This window comes from Ascaphus truei, chromosome 10 (assembly GCF_040206685.1).
Source record: "Ascaphus truei isolate aAscTru1 chromosome 10, aAscTru1.hap1, whole genome shotgun sequence".
Taxonomy (NCBI): Eukaryota; Metazoa; Chordata; class Amphibia; order Anura; family Ascaphidae; genus Ascaphus; species Ascaphus truei.
The window spans coordinates 40,343,214-40,365,034 of record NC_134492.1 but is presented as its reverse complement, the minus strand read 5'-3'; the positions used below and the strand labels follow the sequence as shown (position 1 = coordinate 40,365,034).

The 21,821-nt window shown below is 44.8% G+C and overlaps 1 protein-coding gene across 10 annotated transcripts in view; it reads left to right on the top strand.

The window, feature by feature from the left end:
• Positions 1 to 3,203: 3,203 nt before the first annotated feature.
• Positions 3,204 to 21,821, top strand: part of PRRC2C (proline rich coiled-coil 2C) — a 66,664-nt gene continuing 48,046 nt past the window's right edge. For 5 of the 10 annotated variants that reach the window (XM_075616757.1, XM_075616755.1, XM_075616748.1 and 2 more), the window contains exons 1-8: positions 3,204 to 3,503; positions 15,338 to 15,510; positions 16,811 to 16,988; positions 18,121 to 18,230; positions 18,734 to 18,862; positions 19,191 to 19,453; positions 19,900 to 19,979; positions 21,102 to 21,226. In XM_075616757.1, coding sequence (XP_075472872.1) covers positions 15,399 to 15,510; positions 16,811 to 16,988; positions 18,121 to 18,230; positions 18,734 to 18,862; positions 19,191 to 19,453; positions 19,900 to 19,979; positions 21,102 to 21,226 — 997 coding nt within the window. In that variant the 5' untranslated portion in view covers positions 3,204 to 3,503; positions 15,338 to 15,398. The remainder of the gene's footprint in view (positions 3,504 to 15,337; positions 15,511 to 16,810; positions 16,989 to 18,120; positions 18,231 to 18,733; positions 18,863 to 19,190; positions 19,454 to 19,899; positions 19,980 to 21,101; positions 21,227 to 21,821) is intronic. The other 5 variants (XM_075616751.1, XM_075616756.1, XM_075616752.1 and 2 more) reach the window with 5 other exon arrangements.

The following is a 21,821-nucleotide window of genomic DNA, read 5'->3' as shown; positions in this document are numbered from 1 at the left end:
AGCCTGATGTGATGACGGTTAATCAACCGTATTTGTAAAAATATATTTATGGCTCTTTGAAAAATTCTAAATCGCCGTACTACTGATATTTGGCTCTTTTGGACTAAGAGTTTGATGACCCTGATCTAGTAACACAGGGCGCCCTCCTCATGTTGGCTCAGGCTCAAGATGCGCTCCATGTACTTTCCTTAACACTAGACATTTGCATAAAAGAACAGGACCCCCTCCTCGCCAGTTACGCTGCTGCTTGGCAGTTCCCCTGTGCTGCCAGTCCTGTTGCTAAACCTGTGGGGGTACCTCCCTCTCCTAAAGAGAGGATTACAACTCCTCTCTGTTTCAGCCTTCCCCCTTGCTCTTGTCTCCGCCCCTCTGCCTTCCCCCCTGACTGACGTAACTCCCCTTTTAGCAAGAGACATCTCCAAAACTCAAATTACAACTTTCGCAAGGGCTACGGAGACGGGTGACGTCATCCGTAGCTGTAGCCATAGCCGGCACTATAAGTGCAGCCTTTGGAAGAGGTGTAGGATGGAAGGAGGATACAGAGGGATTGTCCTGACTTATGGATTCCACCTTTTCCTTGAAATAGTCAGCAAAGTCCTGGGGTGAGATGAAGGAAGAAAAAAAGGCAGCAGAGGATGGTCTGAGTAGTGAGTCAAAGACAGAAGAGTCAGCGTGGGTTAGATTAGTGCGAGTTGATTAGTGAAGAAAAGTAGGTTTGTTTAGCTTTTGATAGGGCAGAGTTGAAACAGGATAGCATAAATATATAGTGAAGGAAGTCTGAGGCGTTCAGAGGAACGAGCACAGGAAGGCAGCATGTGTGTAACCCATATTCTCCCCCCCCCCCCCCACCCCCAGACACAGATGCTATATCTAGGGTGTGTGAGGGCTGGTTACACGTGCTTGAGTGGTGCGTACCTGCAGGTAACAGGAGGGCTTGAGCTTCCCGCGATGTTGTTGGGGACACAGAACCAGGCTTCTGGGGTAGTTGCCTCATTCTTTAGTGGTGGTGCAGCGCCTCCATCCTCTATACCTTCCCAGGGATATGGGGTAGGACCCTTATAGAAGAAATGACCCTGGTCCCAGGGTGGATGCTCCAGAATCACACACAGTCTCGAGTATAATCAGCAATGTCTCTTTATTGTCTCTAGCTCGCACACAGCAGCCTTGGCAGCACACAGCAGCAACAATAACAGCAACAACAACAGCACACCAGGAGATCCCAAGGTGTACAGCCGTTCTCCTCTCCTTTCCTCCAAGAGGTACTCCGACAGGATGGTCTGTGAGGGGCCTCAATACCCCAATGCCCACCTCAGAGGATATCCTCTGAGTGGGGGTAGATTCTCCCCATAACCCCCTCATCGGGGTGAGGGGCATTGGTCCACCGGAGCTCTGCTCACTCTCCAAATGTATTAGGCCAGAATCCTCTCTCTCTCTTGCTTGCTCCCAGGACGGAGCTTGATCTACTCCTCTCCTCCAACTCCCAGGACAGACAGACTGTCACTCACAGGAACCGGCTGCTAAATAGTTAGCCCCACCCCTCATGATGTCAGCAGAACCTCCCCTCTGTCTCTTGCCTGCAGCAGAGTCAGGGGCCTGCATCTATCACTCAGGGCAGGGTGTGAAGGGGGAAAACCCATGATTACTACTGGCGCCTGCCCTTTACAGGACTTACCACAGTAGGAGAAAGGTATGTATAGCCCGTGCTGTTTACAGGGGGCTACATGTGTGTGGAAATTTAACCAGGGTCTGGGGTTAGAAGGGCGAGAACAACAGAGAGAAAGCGGGGAATGTAGATCAAGAGAGGAAGATAGTGCAAAATTGTAGTTCCTGACCAGGTTGTCAGGGTCTGCAGCAGAGTTGAGGGAGGAGCGTAAAGTGGAATCAAAAGCTGGTAGGTTAATAGAGCGCAGGTCTCTGCAGAAACGGGAGGTAGATGGAAGTAGAGAAGGGGGGAACTGAGAGAGAAAATGAGATGAGATGATGGTCAGAGAGAGAAAAAAGGGAAATTGAGAAATCAGAGAGAAAAGATTTTAGTGAAAACCAGGTGTAGGTAGTGGCCATCCTTGTGGGTGCTGACTGCAGTCCACTGTTGAAGGCGAAAAGAAGAGGATAGAGAGAGAAAGCGGGAAGCCCAAGGGAGAGAGGGGTTATCAATATGGCTGTTCAAGTCCCCAAGGAGAAGAATAGGGGAGTCAGAGGAGAGAAAGAAGGAGAGCCAGGATTCAAAGTGAGAAAGACAGAAGGGGTATGAGTAGAGGCAGGTGAGCAATAGATGACCGCCACGTGGACAGGGAGAGGAGAGAAAAGCTGGAAAGTGTGAGTCTCAAAGTAGGGAAAATAGAGAAAGGGAGGAATAGGAAGGGTTCGGTAATGGCAGATAGAGAGGAAGAGCCCCACGCCTCCACCCCTGCCATCAGGCATATATTGATGTTTATTTAAGAGTGTTTTTTTAAACCACAGTGGTTCAATGAAAAGGCAAGTATCCAACACATTTCCACCCACAAATTAAGGAATTTATTGAGGAACATGGCATGCAATGCAGTCTTGAAAGACAGTGAAGTTTATTAATAGCAAAGGTATGTACTGTTCGCAACAAAAATACGCTGTTGCCGAGCCTTCAAAACGGGATTAGTTACAATGGCTGCTAGGAGCTGCCATAAATATCACTGAAGCCAAACAACAGCAAAATATGTTTTAGACTTTGATCATTAGGTGTTTTTTTTTAATATAATATACTGGGTGAACATCATAATATGAACACAGCTATAGCTTAAGTCTGATTGAGCGGCTGATATAAATAACATGTATTGATCTTCAATGTAATCATGTGTTTAATAATGGAATGATGAAATGTCTGTTAATGGCGAGAAAAGGTCGTAAAACTGAAACGAAACTGAAAGCTGCCCTCTCTGTGAGAGTCAGTGCAGTCTTCCATAGGTTGTCACAGTGCTCAGCCTAACGTACCATTCAAAACGACAAGGCCCGCTTAACAACCCGGGCCAGACCCAACACTGGCCCCTTCTCTCGCCTATATAGTATACGATTCCCAAACCTAATATGGCCGACAGATCGCAAAGCGACATGTTTGTTGTGGGCAAGCCGCGTGCAGATGCAGTGGTGTGCAGCGCCATTTTGGATTCTGGCAAGACGCCTTACGTCATGCAAAAACGCCTGCGTGGTGACGTTCGCCGTTGGCGGTCGGCCATCTTTTCTGGCGCCGGGTTGGGGGGGGGTAGGGTTGCGCTGTGTGAGTGAAGAGAGAAGCGGGAGTGTTGGCGGTGAGTGTATACGGCGCGGCCCTGCACGTCTCCCCCCCGGGGCTTGTTCCTGTGAGTAAGAGAGCGCACGCCCGGTTAGGGGGCGGTAGTCACACAAGCGAGGAGGCCGGATACAGGCCGACCCTTCCCTGCAGCGTCACATCCCCGCGCCACCGCCATTCACTCTCCGGCCGGGAAGCGGCTACTCGCCTCTCCGTGGATAACACCGCTTCCCCTCCCTCCCAGGTGAGCAAGAGGACAAAGGAAGGAGGATGACCGGCCTCCTTTTCCAGCCCGAGGAGGGGAGGGGGCTGAGGGACACCACCCCATCTACACACCGGCACATTCTTTGTATGCTGCTGCATGAGGCACAGGCCGCTACCTCCTTCCCCGGGACCGGCTAGCATGTCCGGGGGGAGATCATGATGCCATTACGGGCCTAACCATGGGAGGGTGCGCGAATGAGGCCCAGTCCTTTGTGTCTTGCCATGAGGAAGGTGGGAGGGAGATCTGAGCCTCCTATACATCATGGGTGCATGATCAAAGACCCTTTAAGATGGTTAATTGGAAAGAGCCCCCCTGCTCTCATCGTAATCAGTCTTGGTGTGTGTGTTGTGTATATACATGTTACACACACGCCTGTTTACTGCGGTATCGGGTTCTCGGTGTGCTGGTATCTTAAGAGCCAGAGTGGTTTGGAGGCACATACTCTATATCACTGTTAGATGTGGAGAGAACGGAGGCCATTTATAACTATGGAATTAAATCAGTGTTGTATACAAACAGGTAGTGTATGATAATGTTCAGGCCGCTGTGTTCATGACTGAATTGTATATTGGTTAGTGTTGAGCAGGGCCAGGCTCCTGTAACCCACAATGGAGAATGTGGGGTTACATCTTTTTACTGGCATGTAGAATTAATAGCACACAGATCTATTCTCTCTATTTAGGGAATGAATAGGTGATGGCTGCAGGTCCATAGGATCATGGACTCTAATTTGTAGATGGTGCGAGATGGAGGAATGAACCACAGAATGAGTTTGGAGTGATGCATTTTAAGATTATAATTGATCGTTTGGAGCACATCACACTACATTGACTGTTATCTATATGTCAGATGTACAGGATTATATTATGTTTAACACCTTAAATAGTTGTGGGTTACTAGATTTAAATCCATTTTTGTATGGCGGTGTATAAGGACAGACAATAATAGGTTCACATGTTAATTGTATGTGGGAGCCATACCGCAGTCAATATTTTGGCTCTATTATCCTTATGTTGTACGATTAATTTCCTTGTGGTATATCTCAGCCTCCTTTTGGTTTGTTGGATTATATTTGAGTATTACTCAGACACACAAAATGGTCTGGTTTTTTTTCACAGATGGGCATCTATCAGATCCAGAAATGGGTATTATTTTGGAATTGTATCTCTTTGGGGAGTTCGAGTTAACTGGTGATGGGGAGGGTCATTCTATGGTTATCAACCAAAATGAATAGGGTTATGATGGATTAGGGTCTTGTACAAAGTATGGGGTCAGTAGCCTATAAATAACAATCTTTTTGTTAATTTTGGTCCTGCAGTAAGGGTGGCGTTGGAGAAAAGTAATTTAAAGATGATTCTACCGGTTTAAATATTGATAAATGCTTTGTTGCTATTTCCTTGTTGACAAATGATCAATACCCCTTAATTCACCATACAGATCAGGAGGTAACATCTGCTATACTTTCACTTACTAATATTTACAAGGTTAAATAACCTTAAATGCAGGCAATGATGAGCATGCAAGTAGTTGCATTTGAAGGTTAAAGGTGTAATTTTGCATTGTCGTATAGTGTCCCAAACAATATTTCACCAACTTCTTTCATATTGATGTTAATTTCTTGCTTGTGGTTTGAGGGCTGATGAGCAATTTTGAGACCAGAAAAGACAGACCCCACAATATTGTCCTTAAATGGCCTTTATGTGTGTTTAAAGACTGTTTATAAATAAGAGGTTTCAACTTATCTCCACAGTAAGATCAGGATGTTTGCCAATCAAAGCTGTCCCCTATCTCATAATGCAAACCAATAGAATAGGTGCTGTTACGCTCTGCAACCTTATATGAAACTAGGTCTTTTAACCCCATGGATGCTAATGGGGACTACAACGCATTGCAAAATAATGTGTTCCGGTTCCCACATTGGCAAAAGCATATTTAATAGGGCGGTGTTTAGTATGTTTCACATTACATCCAAGACTGTTTTATATTCAAGCAGTGGAATAAATGTGTCCTTATTTGCTGCCAAATAGGATCCCTCTGCCAGGACTGCTTTTACCAGTCCGAGTAATGTGCTTGCTCTAGGCCGTGGTTTTTGGATAGGGTATGTTTTTTTCCTTTTGTTGTAGCCCTTCTTCTTTTGTCTGTGGTCTATGGGGACAGGGATGTTGTGTGCGTGAGAGAGGAGCCATGTTTGAGTTCCCAGAGAGGGCTTGATGCACTGCAGTAGCAGCCGCAATTAGAGGCCTTGTATCAATGTAACATGCTCATGAAGCAGATAGGAGGGGGAGGAAGGGGAAGCAGAGAGAATGGGGCCCTTTACATGTACGCATTGCTTAACCTGAAATTCAACCGTCTTCATCTCTGTTCTCCTGTTCATCTTCTCTCTTTTTTCAATTCACTGCAGGGGACATTACTGAATGCACATTTTGTGTATGTCATTCAGTTCATATGGTCAGTGGTGGCTTCCCTTTGTATGTGGGATGATGGTTGCTCAATTTTTGGCACTACATGTCACCAAGAAGCTCAGTTACATCCAATATTTTTATTTTGTCGCTTTTTTCTTTCAGCGTTTGAAGTATTATCCTGTTTTATGCCTGCAATTTGCAAATGACTGAGCATATCTCTTCATCCATACAGTCATTAGTAGTTAAAAAAATATATATATATATCTATATCTATCCTCTCTCTCTCTCTCTCTCTCTCTCTCTCTCTCTCTCTCTCTCTCTCTATATATATATATACTGTATATATATATATATATATAATATATATATGTATATATATATATGTGTGTGTGTGTGTTCGACAAACCTATACATTTGCTCGCCCCGGGCGAGTGGATTTAACCCCCGGGCGAGTAAATATTGGCCCAAGCAGCACACGTTTGGTACTAGGTGGCGAGTAGATTTTTTTGTGTGGCGAATAGATTTTTTGGTGATTTGTCAACCACTGTTAAATATATATATATTAATTTCAACAACCTTTTACGCATGAAATATACTGAAGATACACACCATTCAAAAGACATACTGTCTTGCTCCTTTTACAAAGCAGATGTTCTATAGTATAACTGAGAATTCGCCAATTTGTTATCAAACAGCTAATTTCTGATCAGAATAGTTAAACTCTATATAATTGTAGTATTTTCCGTATACACAGTGCAACATTTCATTTGTATTACGTGTGTAATGTATATCATATACATGTGCACGTCTGTTTACCTGTGTGTGTTTGGATAGAGAGAGAGAAATGGATCTATCTGTTTGTATAATATATACATACACACCAATTATTATTTTTTAATACTTGATTTCAAAATACTCTGTACTGGGCTTCTGTGTTAAACGCCCCTGTGGATGGTGTTGCTAGGGCAGGAATTTCCTTGGTGCATTGCCTTGCTGTTTATAGTCCTGGTAAACATTTGTGCTTTGCAGTGACACAGCTGGTGCTTTGGGCTGAGCTGCAGGTTTTATTACTTTCTCCAGGGCAGTGCTTTGCTGCAGAGTGCAGACACGTTCCGTTAAAATAACCAGCCCCAGTGAAGAAGGGGGGGGGGAAAAAGTATTAGAAAATGTATTTTATTTTTTAGTCGATAGTCCTATTCATTGTTACATTACTTTATTAATCTCTGATATGATGTTTAAAGATACAATCACTCTTGTTTATGGTTTAAAAATGTGTATTATATGTATGAATATATATTTGCACACTACAAATGTATATGCATATGACTGTAGGGTATATATGTACTGTATACCAGTGTTTTTCAACCACGGTTCCCCGGACATCCCTAAAGGGTTCCCTGTAATTTGAAAATTGTATCAAATACAGAAGAATTTACAATGCATCAAACGTGCTATATTAGAGAGGGTTGGGGTTCCTTACAATGCATCTGATCTCAGACACGCTATTAGAGAGGCTTGGGGTTCTGCAGAATTTCACTTTGGGTTCCTTAACCAAAAAAACTTGGATACCACTGATATACCCATGCATACACTTCACTTACCCATATTTTTTGTCTTGTAGAATTGTGAACACATTGTCGCTTTGACCTGTCTTCTATAGATTTGATGTAACGTAGTGGCTCTCATAACTTAATTTATTTCAAAGTTGTAGTAGCAATGTTGGTGCTGGAGAAAAGCAGACTTGTACGTGATTGATACCTTTTAGCGAACTAAGTTTTTTATTTTATTTTTTTTTTCTCCATAGATTAAATACATGTACAAAGTTTTCAAAACACCATAGATTTTTTCTTTGTGTACTGTAGACACTACTTAAGGAACTATGAGGGTTTGAAAGCTTCGTAATCTATAACCTCATTTAGGAACGTTTATGAAGGTTTGTGTCATTTTGGACGTGAAAGTGTAACAATTTTTTTCAGCTCCATTTATATTAGCAATTAATCCGCTTTAAAAAAAATATTATTTTAACATAGGCTTTAAGCAGTCTCCAGAACTGAAACCCATTCATTTCAGCTTCGAGGGACCCCCTGCTTCCCGAGATACAGACCGCCAAAGTTGATGCCGCCATCTTGGCAAAGTTTAAAGCTCCCGAGTCAAGTGGGCCAATAGGAAGCCGAACCTGACGAAGTCTCCACTTCCAATTGGCCTGCAGGGCCCGTGGGCTTTGAAAATCCGCCATTACGTGAACCCTGTTAGCCGAGCGGTTAGTCACCACATACAGAGGTAATTCCCTGGAAGCAGGGAGTCCCTCCGGAGCTGACATTAACGGGGTTAAGCTCCTGAGACCCCTGCTTCAAAAATATGTTCAAAATTAAACAAAAAATTACGGAAGCTTTGATTGCCGCTATAACATATATTTTTTAAAAACCACCGTCCTTGGTTCACTGCCACAGGAGGACCACAGCTCGTCAGAAAACATTTATATACAACTTGGTGTAATTCATTTCGATGTGTCGACCATGTAACCTATTAAGCCTTTGAGTACCTGAGGGGCCGCAGCACCACCAGAGTGCCACTGCCTCTCTGGTACTTGCCATTACGTGATCGCTCCGTCACTGCTGATCGAACGGAAGTCATTCTCTTCCATTCCTCTAAGATCGCGTTCCGGAGTACAGAACATGATCTCCCCTAGAAAAAAAGCAATTGTACATAGTTACTTCGTCATTTGGCCCCTGGAGCGCCAGATTCCATAATGTATCTTTGGGTGCTCAAAGGGTTAGTGTGCCACTCCATTTTTTTTTTTTCTTCCTCTCTACCAGGCGCTGCCCCTTTAAGGTATCATGGGACTTTGCCTATTACAGGGGATTGCAGATGCTTTACGGTGATAATGAACATATGTATATTTTTACTTCTGTAGTACCACCAATGTTTAGGTAAATATATACCAAATGGCAGAAGTGCATTAAACAGGAAGTAAATAGGGATTGGGAAGTCCCTGCCATACAGAGTTTACAGTAAAAATGGGAGACTTGCAGATTACAGTAGGGACAATTGCAGTATGGAACATATTTGAGTGCAGGGAGTAGCCTCAGGCCTAAATTAACGACGTGCCTTGCTGAAGTGTCACTGCAGGTATCACTTAAAGATGGAAGTTTGCCTTCCTCTGGATCAATAAGTATACATATAAGATAAAGTATCTGTTGTGTAAATTTAGCATAGGTTGAACTTGATAACGCATGTCGTTTTTTTTTTTTTCCCCCCCAACCTCATCTACTATATAACTATGGGGAGAAGGTTTGCGATGTCAGTACTACAGAGACGGATGGCAGCCTTCAGCAGAATGTAAGGGACAAGAAGGGGTGTAGTGGGAGCGATTAACATGTGGTAGAAGGTAGAGCATTGATGCAGAAGGATCATTTTATAGTTAATGGGGGATTGGATAGGGGGCCATTGGAGGAGTTTTTGTAGCAGATGCAGAGAGACACACCTAGGAGAGAGTGGAATAACTAGCAGTGGCATTTTGAATAGATTAGATTATCAAGTTGAGACAGTAAGGCCAGGTCCCCGCTGCAGGGACAACAACTGCCCCTCAATGGGGCCGGCCCGCTTTCTGCCTTGCCCGCTTCGTTGTGTGAACAGATTTCCATGAAGACAGGAAATCTGTGCTTGCGACGGAGTGCTGGCCGCACCACTCAGGGGTTCAGCCAATGAGGGCGAACCTCCGGGTGACGTCATGGACGCGCTCCCCCCATCTTTCCCCCTTCAGCTCACTGCAGACTGGGATCTCTGCTGCACGTGCCGCCAGCCTGGCAGGCGCGCATGCAGCACCGACACCGGGGCCTCTGCCTAAGGCCAGAGGAGAAGGTTTGTTGAGTGACAGGTAAGGGTGTATTCTGATAATACTGCAGAGAATACGGCAACAGTGTGAATGGAGAAGGAAAGGGAGGAATCAAACATTATACCCAGGCAACATCCCTGACAGACTGGGTGCATGGGAGTCATTTTAACTTTGACACAAAATGGCACAATTGGGCCCGTTTAGTTAGGATCATGGACTCCGTTTTAAACCTGTTAAATTTCAGGCGACAGTGCCATCCATCATGAAGTAGATATTGGGTGGCTTCGGACTGAATGTCCATAGTAAGCTTAGGGGTTGAAAGGCGGTGGTCCCCTGCATAGAGATTTGAAACAGAAGGCGCTCATGAGATCGCCAAGTGAGTGTATAGAGGTGTAGTCCCAGCAGGCACGTTGACAGGAGAAGAGGAAGCGCTAACAATACACACTGAAGAAGCAGTTAGAAAGATAAGAGAATCGGGAGAAGGCTTGGTTAGCTATGACATTGTAAATGTGTCCCACCTTTTTATAGGGAATTATTTGATTCAAAGGTGTTTAAAGTACATTCATGCTTTAACACAAATGCTTTAAAGAGAGGCTGAACTTGAGATTTACTGACACCAGGAGTCTTCAACTGATGGCCTGCATGTCAATCCTGATCCCTAAAGGTTCTTTGGGTGACCCATGGACTGTTTTCTTATGCTAAATCTATTGTAGTTACTCACCAGCTAAGTGCAACACTGAAATTCACTTGTAAATAAATATATGTTAAAGGTGTTATACATGCTTGCAATTCTTAAAGTATGTCAAATTTCAAATGATTTAAAAGTATGCAATATCACATTGATATTCTTGTGGCCCTTCTACTCCTCGCGTCTGGCCCCTTTCAAATACTAGTTGTAGAGCCCAAAGCAATCAGCAGATCTGCCCATCCACTGAAGGGAATGCACATTGCTTGCTGGGGTTGGGAACACGCGTTCCATCCACTCTAACCCTTTCCTACCTTTAGTGTCTCTAAACAGACCTTTAGGGCCGTTATATAGTGTGTGCGAACACGCACGTGACGCACACTTTGTGTGTGTGTGTGTGTGTGTGTGTGTGTGTGTGTGTGTGTGTGTGTGTGTGTGTGTGTGTGTGTGTGTGTGTGTGTGTGTGTGGTGAGTTAAAAATGTATTAGATAATATTTAAGGGAATAAAGACATGTTGTATAAATTAAAATAAAAAATATTGTGCAGCTTTGACAAGCACACACACACACACACACACACACACACACACACACACACACACACACACACACACATTACAGCGGAGGTAGCGGCGCAAAATCATTATTTTCCTAATCTTCTCCCTCATCGGACGGCTCCACGCTCACTGCTGTGCGTGCGCACGGCCCTATTATAGAAAGGCTGACTAACCACAGCCATTTATAAGTGTCACGCGCACGGCGGAGCACGCACGGCCACTTTATAACAGCCCTTAGGCCAGGTCTGTGCTGCAGGCGGCGCGCGGGAGCGTTTGTGCCTCTCACCAGCCCCATATCTCCTCCTTAGCAGGCCCCGGTGACTCCTCGCTTCCTGGCGCACTGCGTACCGTGACGCGTCAGCCAGCAGGGGATACAACTGAATTGTGTTCCGGTGCGGCGACGCGTCACGTGGTGCGCCAGGGAGCCAATCGTGACTTTATCTTTTCCATTCTGAAGGGCCCTGCAACCCAAAAGAATAATTTGTCTCAGCCCTTAAACTATCTACATTTCGGAATATTCTATGAGGCAGGGAACATGCATTGTATATGGTGATATATACCCGAGCCTGGATCTATCCCGAATTATAAGATTATTTAAACGTTAATATCTATCATATCAATTGGATGTAATGATGGTCCTATATAGCTCACATACATATATATTGTATACAGCCCCCGGAAACACACGTGTATGCACAGATATTCACAGACAGCAGAATAAAATATTGCATCATGTTGAACGCGAGGTGATCTTTTATTTCTGCGCTCAGTACAGATGATGAACATGTAAAATAAACACGGGGTTGACCAGTCTGGGTAGCTCTGTGGGTGTTTAAACTCTGTGGACAGGAGCTGTGATTCACGGGGATGATGTGATGGCTGGGACTGGTGTGGGCTAAAATGGGCATTTGGGGCTAAGGCCCCACTCCCTCAGTCAGCGCGCCCGCACTGCAGACAGGCGGGGCGCTGACAGACACAGACCGCGATATGCGGTCTGTAGGGAGGTGGGTGAGAGGGGGCGTGGCTTGAGCGGAGGGACCCGCTACTCCTCCCCCCCCCCTCCCTCCCCCTTCTGCCACAAAAACACACACTACCTTGAGTAGGAAGCTGCCTGATGACAGCTCCCGCCCCCGCCTCTGATTGGCTCATCAGCGCACCACGTGACGCGTCACCGCTCGGGATCACAATTTTCTTGAATCCCCTGCCGGCTGACGCGACACAGTGCGTAGTGAGCCGTCAGCGAGGGGGGACTGGGACCGGCTAGGGAGGATTCCCATGCTGGTGGGGAACGCTCGCGCGGCCGTCCGCACCGCCGAGCGCAGCGGGTCCCAGCCCTAAGGCCTTGACCCCGCTGCCTACTACAGCGTCCGCTGTGGCGGACGCTGCACGGACGAGAGCCCTCCCCTCAATGGCGCCGGGCCCGCTGCGAGGGGGGGCCGCAGCGCTGGGGCGAGAGCTGCTCCTGCTCTCAATAGAATTGAGAGCAGGACTCGCGTCGAGCGATACGGCACGCCCCCCGGCGGTTCAGCCAACGAGGGCGAACCTGCCGGGTGATGTCATGGCCGCGCCCCCGTCACTCCCCCGCCACGCCACCCCCCGGTCTCTCTTCCTGCAGTGAGCTGCAGACCAGGTAATCGGCTGCACGCGCCGCCAATCTCGCGGGCGCGCGTTGCAGCTGAGATACCGGGGCCTTAGCCTAAGTATGAACCAAAACACCACACACAAACGCAACAATGCACATATAACAAGGCTGATTTCATTTTAACACTATTGTCTTCTAATAGATCAATTTATCTTTACAAACTCAATTTTGTTCATGAGATTAGCTCTGGTGAGTTGTCATGGCCCCGCCCCCAACATGAATGCACCCACCTGACCCATTTTGGCCACTCCTCCGCGCCTTTAATAGCTGCCTACAGATTGGTGGGAAGCGCTGTGCACGGGATGCCAGGCGCGCGTGCAGCGGGACCGTTGCCTTATTCATGCACACCGCCCTGTAAGTGTGCGCTGTTCTGCAGTCTGTCCTCACCACCCGATCCCTTCTTCACGGTGCTACTTTATCCTTTCTGGAGCATGAAAAAATATCAGAGCAGGTCCATCAGTCACATGGCCTTCTCATTTTCCTGAGCTGCTTTAAAGCCTTAGACCAGTGGTGCGCAACCCCCCCATTTATACATTTAAAGTATAAATGTACTTTCTATTTGTTACTAAATATATTAACCCTCTTATAAGGTCTATTAATTGCATGTAAATAGCACAGCTGTCTTTTGCTGAAACTTCAGACTGTCCAGCAAAAACATATTTTGTCATTTTCTAACAGACCTTTTTATGCCAGGGCTGGCCAACTCCAGTCCTCAAGGGCCACCAACAGGTCAGGTTTTCAGAATATCCTTGCTTCAACACAGATTGCTGTCATAATGATTGAGCCATCTGTGCTGAAGCAGGGATATCATGAACCTGACTTGTTGGTGGCTCTGGAGGACTCTAGTTGGCCACCCCTGTTTTATACCATCTACATAAACTTTTTATACTGCTTTTTAGCTAGCAAGGCTTGTTGCATATTTTCACCTGACAATTTATTTGTTAATTATTTATATTTGTTTACAGGAGTTTTAAACAAACCTTTTTTATTTGTATTTATTTATTTTTAAATAAAGATTTTCATTATACATTTGGATGTATAACACTTGGTCCATGACCCTGGTAAAGGGATGTGTGTGACCGTACGATGTTATACCTGCAAACAGCTTATTCTGCCTTAGGCTAAGGCCCCGCTCCCTCCGTCAGCGCGCCCGCACTGCAGACAGGCAGTGCGCTGACATACACAGACTGCGAAATGCGGTCTGGCGGGAGCCGGAGCGGGAGTGGGAGGTTTGACAGGGAGGGGGGGCGTGGCTTGAGCGGAGGGACCCGCTACTCTTCCCCCTCCCTCCACGGACTCGGGCTGGAGCTGCTGATGGTAAGCAACACACACACACGCACTCATATACACACACACAGGCACTCATATACACACAGGCACACACACACAGACAGAGGCAGGCACTCACGCACTCAGGCACACACATACACACAGACAGGCACGCACTCAGACACACACACAGACAGGCACGCTGCTTTCACTCCACACTCCTCCCCGCTCCCCGAAGCCTCTCCTCCTCCCGAAGCCTCCCCTCCCCATTGGCTCACAGCCACACCACGTGACGCGTCAACGCTAGGGATCACCATTTTCTTGTGTCCCATAGCGGCTGACGCGCCACAGCGTGTAGTGCGCTGTGCTGCCTGGGGGGACCGGGACCGGCTCGGGAGGATTCCCCTGCTGGTGGGGAACTCGCGTTTGGCCGCCCGCGCCAACGAGCGCAGCGGGACCGAGGCCTTAAGGCTCTGCTTGCAGTGCAATTAACCTTGTTGTCTGCTGTCCCTAAACATGTATCTGGCACTATCTTTGAGCAATCAGTTAATGCACATGAAGCCTTATGGAATTGTTCAGGTAGTAACTATAGTGACACGTTATGGTTCATTGATCATCTTAAATCGCTTCCTGGCTAATGCAATGGTTCACAAGTTGCTTTTACTGCAGCACCTCTGCTATCTCCACTTCCTCTCCATGAATGTGGCTCTTAGCTTAGTCTCCCTAATGGATTCATTTAACTAGGTGCTTACGTGCTTAACACTACTGCATTTTGTATCAGGGGTACGTTCCCCTGAATTATATGTATTGAAGATGCAGTAAGGTGGCAGCTACTATTAACAAACTTGCCATTTAATTCCACGTGTCAATGTCGGGTAGTGTCATTTGTGCTGTAAAAATGTCTGACCTATAGACAATGTGGCATTTTAACCTTGTGCTGGGATATGTGGCACCATGTTAAAAGCTTTTACACTCAAAGCAAAGACCGTTCGAATAAGTGACCAATGTTCACAGGTAATTTCACCTGGGAGTAAAGCAGACTATAAGACAGCCGTTTCTCATATTAGTTTGTATAATGTTAGTTGACTTGCGGTAGTTAAGTGTGCGCCTGCAATACACAATGTTGTAGGTTAGATTCCGCCTTGGCCAGTTGCACTTGTGTAATCTTTTGGAAACATACTGCCTTATATGTTAATCTTGTGTATCCGTAATGAGATTTTTGAGCTGAAGAGCTTGCTGTTTTTCCCCCCTGATGTACATGAAGATCGAGGCCTGTTCAAGGTTGCATATCACTTTTTATCTCCCTTTGCCTAATTTTACCCCCCCCCGGTTAATTTTGGTTGTTGCATGCTTGTTTGCGTGTGTTGTTGCTTTAATATATACTGCAATCTAATATCATTTTTTTTTTTTTTTTAATTGGCAAGATAGCACTGGGCCTGAAAAGTAAGGAAGAGGCTGTATCAGACTCGATGAATTTCCTTCGACATGTCGGAGAAGCCAGGCCAGAATGCAAAAGCAAAGGATGGGAAAAAGTATGCTACACTCAGCCTCTTTAACACATACAAGGGAAAGTCACTTGAAACCCAGAAAACCGCTGGTAAGTGCCAAGCTCATCCGTGGAGTAACCATTCCGCTCAATAGTCTAGTAACTACTGTATGTCACTTCCACCAGCTGCTTCTTGTTGACACACTTTAAATAAACTTCCTGGAGCTTCCTCAGGGATGTGTAGTGTCTTTGTTTCAGTGGCTGTAGTAAACGTGCATTATAGATGAAGCGAGGTTAATTTAATGCTGTTGGCAGCTTGATCTGTTTGGTTATATGTACACACGTCTCTATTTTACTATATCGAACCATACTATAGAAACAGGATGTTTAACCCCTTCATTCTTCCACCAGCTAGCGTGAGGTTTTTTTAGGTGCCTTCCAAGGTTGTTGTCTTGGTTTTTGTATCGCCTTTTCCTTTTCTATCTTACATTCCAAGTGTGCAGGCAATGCCAGAGTGTGTAACATGAGTCCCTTGGGTATCAACTGATTTGAATCGCTTGCAGATTTGTTTGCATGTTGTTCTGTATGTATATCACTTCTATCCAGCAATTGACTTCACCAGAATTATGCTTCTTTTGTTTAGAAGGGCACTGTAGTGTTCATTTTATCTTTTACAATGTATACGAGGGGGCCTTCGATGGCATTTCTTCTATTGTGCATGGTTTCTCCATTTTCTCATAGTATATTTTCCGCAGTTATAGAAAAAAAACTACATGTGTTGCTACCAAATTTCTTGGCAAATCAGTGGATATTTAAAGTAGACAAACAGTATTTAATAACGTATTGGTTAGTCCTTGCAATGTAGGTGTTTATATCTGTATCTTGAGACAATTTATTACTGAAAACTAGCATTGTTCTCTACGTCCTATAGATCTTTTACCACCTAGTTCATTACATAGTGTTGTGGCAGTCCATAGATTTTCATTGATTCAGCTTGTAGAGATGTGTAGGTATATCCAATGTAAAAGAATAGTCGTTCCGCAGATGTTTATTCATATTGTATATTTGTAAAGCGTCAACATATTCCGCAGCGTGGGACAATGGGGTACAGAGTAATGTATATTACAAAAAAGTGAGGACGAACATGCACAAATGGATGCAAAGACGTAATGAGGGGGTCTGCTCATGGACGCTTACAATGTAGAGGGAATGAGGGACAATGATAAAACCATAAGGTAAAATGGCTGCTCATTGTAGGATGGAGTGTATATCAGGTTGGAATATGGGCCAGCCCAGCAGCTGATTCCATTAAGGTTTAGTGGGGGATTGGTCCAGCCGCACAGCTGGTCCCAATGGGGTTTATGGTCACTACTCCACCATACCTAATAACTGACGCGCTTTCCTTTCACAGTTGCTGCACGTCATGGACTTCAGAGCCTGGGAAAAGTTGCTGTGTCTCGGCGTATGCCGCCCCCTGCAAACCTGCCCAGTCTCAAAGCTGAAAACAAAGGCAACGACCCCAATGTGAACATTGTGCCCAAGGATGGCTCAGGCTGGGCATCCAAGCAAGATCAGCCCGAAGAAGAAAAGTAAGTCATTGGATGTTTCTGTAATTAGCACGTGCTCCTGGAACACCTTGTCATCATTGTGCGTTAAACACTAGCTTGGTGAAGAGCACGCTGTAGAAGTACTAGGATTTAAGTTGCACGTCTTGGTACATAACACGTTAGACCCTGATTTGGTTTCCCCTATCCTTCGTAATGTAGTTGCTGTTGTGTGCACCACTAGACATACCAGTTGGGCAAACTCCTGATTCCTGCCTTTCCCCATTTGCTGCCTGAAAGATTTTTAACTTAATTTATTTTACCTTATTTTGTTTGGCCCCTGTCATTAAAAGGGAGCAGAAATATTTTGACCTGACTTATTGATGCACATGCCAAGCAAACGTAATTTTCCCATACTCGTTACCATCTTTCCCATAAATGTACTTGCACGTGTGATATCGGCTATATGTAGGTACTGATACTATTAATGCATTGATTGCTGAAGGAACCACTGAAACATTGTAGAGATGTGAGCTTGTTGAATAACAGAGCTGTTTTTTTGCTGTGATTGCACTGAGACCAAACCAGAAACGCTCGGCTCCTTTAAATGCCGTGACGCACGGCTTTTCTTCTACTGAATTATGGACGGGGCCTATATTTTATCTGTTATCAGTAACATGAACTTAAACAGAGTATTTAATTAACTGTGGACAAGAAGCTTCTAATTGTTGCTCCAGAAGCAAATGTGTAGCCATCTGTATAGTGGAATCGGAGTAGCAGGTTTCCTGCGCTTCTCGCTTTTAAGCACTGCATCAATGGGGAGAGGAAATATTTAAAAAGTTAAACTTCAATAGTCCTGTAGAGATTGTTTTCAAAATTACTGCACTAGCATTTGAAATCACCAGTTGCTGAATCTAAGTGTCGCCTCCATAAAGGGTTGTTTTATTTTTATTTATTTGTTTTTTTTTTTGTATAAAGCTTTAATATTTTATCTACACTGTTTGTACTTTGAATATAAATTCTGATATTTAGATATTAACTTGGATGTTATCAATGGAACATTAACTTGGTCTTTGTAAAGCAGCTTTGCTTGAATGGTAGAACATTTGGTAGCTGCTTGTAAAAGTTTTTATCTCAAATCTTTCTCTAACATTCAATATTGTGTACTATTTTTTAGAATACCAGAAGTGCCTCCACCTCCGCCAAAACCGGTTGTCCCTCCTCCGCCAGAGGTCCCCGCTGTTGCCAAATCATGGGCCAGTACCAAGCCAGGTGGGCAAGGAGATGGTAAGGAATTATGAAACAACTGAACCTCCATTTTTATACTGGGGTTTCTTTAGGAGTTGCTTGAAATTCTCAAGATATGAGATGCAGTAACCCGCGAACTTCCTTGTAATGTGTAAACTATACCTTGGATAATCAGCAGTGTGTGAGCTTTTCCTATTCAGCATAACAGAATGGCCTAAAAGTAAACAATGGCTGCTCATTCTTTAAAATTATCTATTTTAGTAGTCCGTAATGCAGCATGCGTTTTAAGCTCAGCAGAATTATAACTGGAGCCCATTACGGTTCCTTGAAGACACTGAACATCAAGGGTGTAGCTGCTTTTATAGATTGCATTGTAATCATTTTTGTATCTTCAGGCCTCACTGTAATGTGAGAAGATTATGTAATCCCCTGTATATTTTACAACAAGGCTCCACTTATAAAAGTGCATGGTTGCAGTTGTCATTTATTACAGGCTGTCGCTGTACTAATGGAAAGGCTGTTTTTCTTTCCTGTCTGTCCAGGTATTCAGGTAAACCGCTACTTTCAGCAAGAGTTTCCCAGTCTGCAGGCAGCTGGGGACCAGGACAAACCCAAGGACAAAGAGACAACAGACGATAGTTATGGACCTGGACCCAGTTTGCGTCCACAAAGTAAGTGCATGTTTGTTCTGAGTCTGTCTGTTATCTAGTTCTTGTCTTGAGCCAATGTATTTTCGGAGCTGAATTTCTTCCTGTAATTTGGCTTCAAAGCTGAGCATGTTTAATATTCGTAACCTTGAATAGATAATCTTGTGACCTGGAACAACCTTAACTTTGTCCATTGTGTCATAACGATCATGGACTTGAAGGACCCTTAATGGCTTTGGGAAGTGATTACCACGTACTGCTTTAAAAGCCTTTAATGTATTGATCCAGTTTTTAAAATCGTGCAAACCTTCCGTCTTGTATTTACTTGGCACGTGTTGTGTTTTCATTACAGCTGATGTAGCAAGCTGGCGAGAAGGTGGAGGAAGAAGTCTTGGTACGCCATTGGTCCCCACCGACCAAGATAATAACCCTCAAGTTGCAGAGGACGGCAACCCCAACCCCTCAGTACCTGGTGCTCAGGAGCAGGGCAAGACTGGCGATAAAGAGATCAGGTTGCCTCATGGCCCCCTGATCCAACCACAGATTAAACCGAACGGGCAGCAGCCTGGTCTGCCTCCTCAATACAGAGGCATGATGCCTCAATTTGCTGGAAATGTAAGTTGTGTAAAATATTTTATAGGCACACAAGTTTTTTATGCGGCTGAGATGACCTACAGTAGTTGCATTTTTTGACCCCATAGCCATTTTTGCACGTTGCTTTATTCATCTGATCCACAAATGGTCATATATGTGCTCCTTATTGATAATGTATGATAGGTGCAGGCATCTCCAGCAGACATAGTAAGGGGGCAACAGTAAATTCAAGGGCTAGTTATAAATAATCTGCAGTGTTAAAGTGGGGAATATGTACTAAATAAGCCTATCATTCTCTGGCGTAAACTTTGCTAAGAAGGTTGCAGGAACTGAGGCGGGAATGTAATGCTGATAGTCAATATGGAAACATCAATTGGGCTGTACAGTTATACATATTTTCATCTGTCCCATCTCCCACACCTGCGGTGCAGTCTGTAAATGCTCTCACAATATTCTTGCTTCAACAGATGTTCCCTTCATATCCAAGGCTTCCATTTCCCCCAATGCAAGTGCCAGCCCGTTACCCAACTCCAGCAGAAGCCAACAGGTAGGGTTGACTTTCTATCCTTTCAGGCAAAATATCCTGGCACTGTATGATAATGGATATCCCTTTCATTAGTGGAGGAGCCTGCAAAACCTTATTAAGCAATGCTTTGCTCGTCCTTTCAGCAGCAGTGTGGGTAGGTGAACTGGAAATACTGCTTTGTTCCGGTATAGTTACCATCAGTCATGACAATATAGCAACTTGGTATTTCATATTTAACCCGTCATTTATTGTTTACTTAAAAATAGCTCCTTTTATGCGTAAGTTTTTAGCGATGATTGGTGGCCCAATGCTGCGGTGTTCAAACCGGGGGCGCGAGACTTTATTTGGGGGGGGCTGATACAGAGGCCCCGCACTGAGAGCGTGAGTCCCCTGTAAATTTACTTGCCGGCTTCAGTCAATGCGTCTCTATGGAGACGTGACGTCACATGACCCCGCAGCATCATTTGACGCTTCATTGGAGGTAAGGGGGGTCGCAACTAAGGAGGAGAGCAGGCAGGGGGGGACGCATCGCAGGAAGTTTGCGCACCCATTGCCTAATGCAATACTAGGTTATGGCCATATTACGGCTGTGGATTGACTCCATTAATTGTGTGACCTTGCTGATATACTCATTAATTGCAGCAGAAATTACTACACTACACACGGTTATCTAGTAATATAGGACAGAGGTTCCCAACTCCAGTCCTCGAGGACCACCAACACTGCAGGTTTTAAGTATACCCTCAGCTTGAACACAGGTGGTTCAAAATGATTGTGCCACCTGTTCCTAATGAGGATAGCCTTAATTAAACCTGCACTGTTAGTGGTCCTTGAGGACTGGATTGGGATCCCTGCCTGTATTGGGGGAAGAAATGGATTCACAGAATGCTAATCGAGATAGGGAGGTCTATTCTGCTAGAGTCTGCACTGAATATATGCTGCAATATATTGCTGCACAATTTGAGAGGCTTTTACTTAATGAGAAACATTCAGTCCATTTTTAAATATTATTCTTCTCACTGCTACCTGTTGCCCATTGGCAGATGGGAAGACGTAAAAACTGCTGCTTAAAATCTCACTTGGTTCTTTGGGCAGCTTATAAAATCACTTATTTCTGATCATTGATTGTGTCTCCTTGCCCAGGGCCCCCAGAGGAAGAACACCGCATTCCTGGGCTGCTGAAGGCGTCGCGCGCCCCTCCATTGTTAAAGCCAACGAACTCAAGGAGCTGGACAACCTGGATACTGAAGCAGATGAAGGCTGGGCAGGTAAATGGATAAATTAATACTGCCTCCCGATTAAGACATGCCATTCCTCCAACACTCAAAAGTTTGTGGCAGTAGTTACAAAATATCTGACAGTGTTGGCTTTTGTTTTCATGCCCAATGTATTTAATCACCAATTCAATATGCCGTGAGACAGCTTGATAGTGTTGGAGAAAAGTCTTCAAATGAAGGGTACCAAAATCTTCTCCAGCCTAAAAAGCTTCTGTAGCAGAAACCTGGAGTAAGGAAGTAGAAAACATAGAGGCTGTCCATGAGACATTTAAAAAATATATGCAGCCTGTGATTACCTTTTGTTGAAAACTAATTATCTAAGCTGCCGGTCGATTCGTTCTCCCATGATCGACCATAAAAGATCCTGCTTCTCAGGGTTTACTAAATGGCTGCTTTTCATTTTCAAATCAATCCTTCAGTCCGTGTAACTCAGGAGCTACAATGTATTCTTATGTTATGAAGGTAACATTATCTATTGTTACTGGGAATATTGGCAACAAGTTATCACAAACAGGAAAGTGTTGCAAAGATCTTGCATTGCTGGGTAGGTGTGCTAAAGCATCCTGCCCCCCCCTTCCCTCCCTGC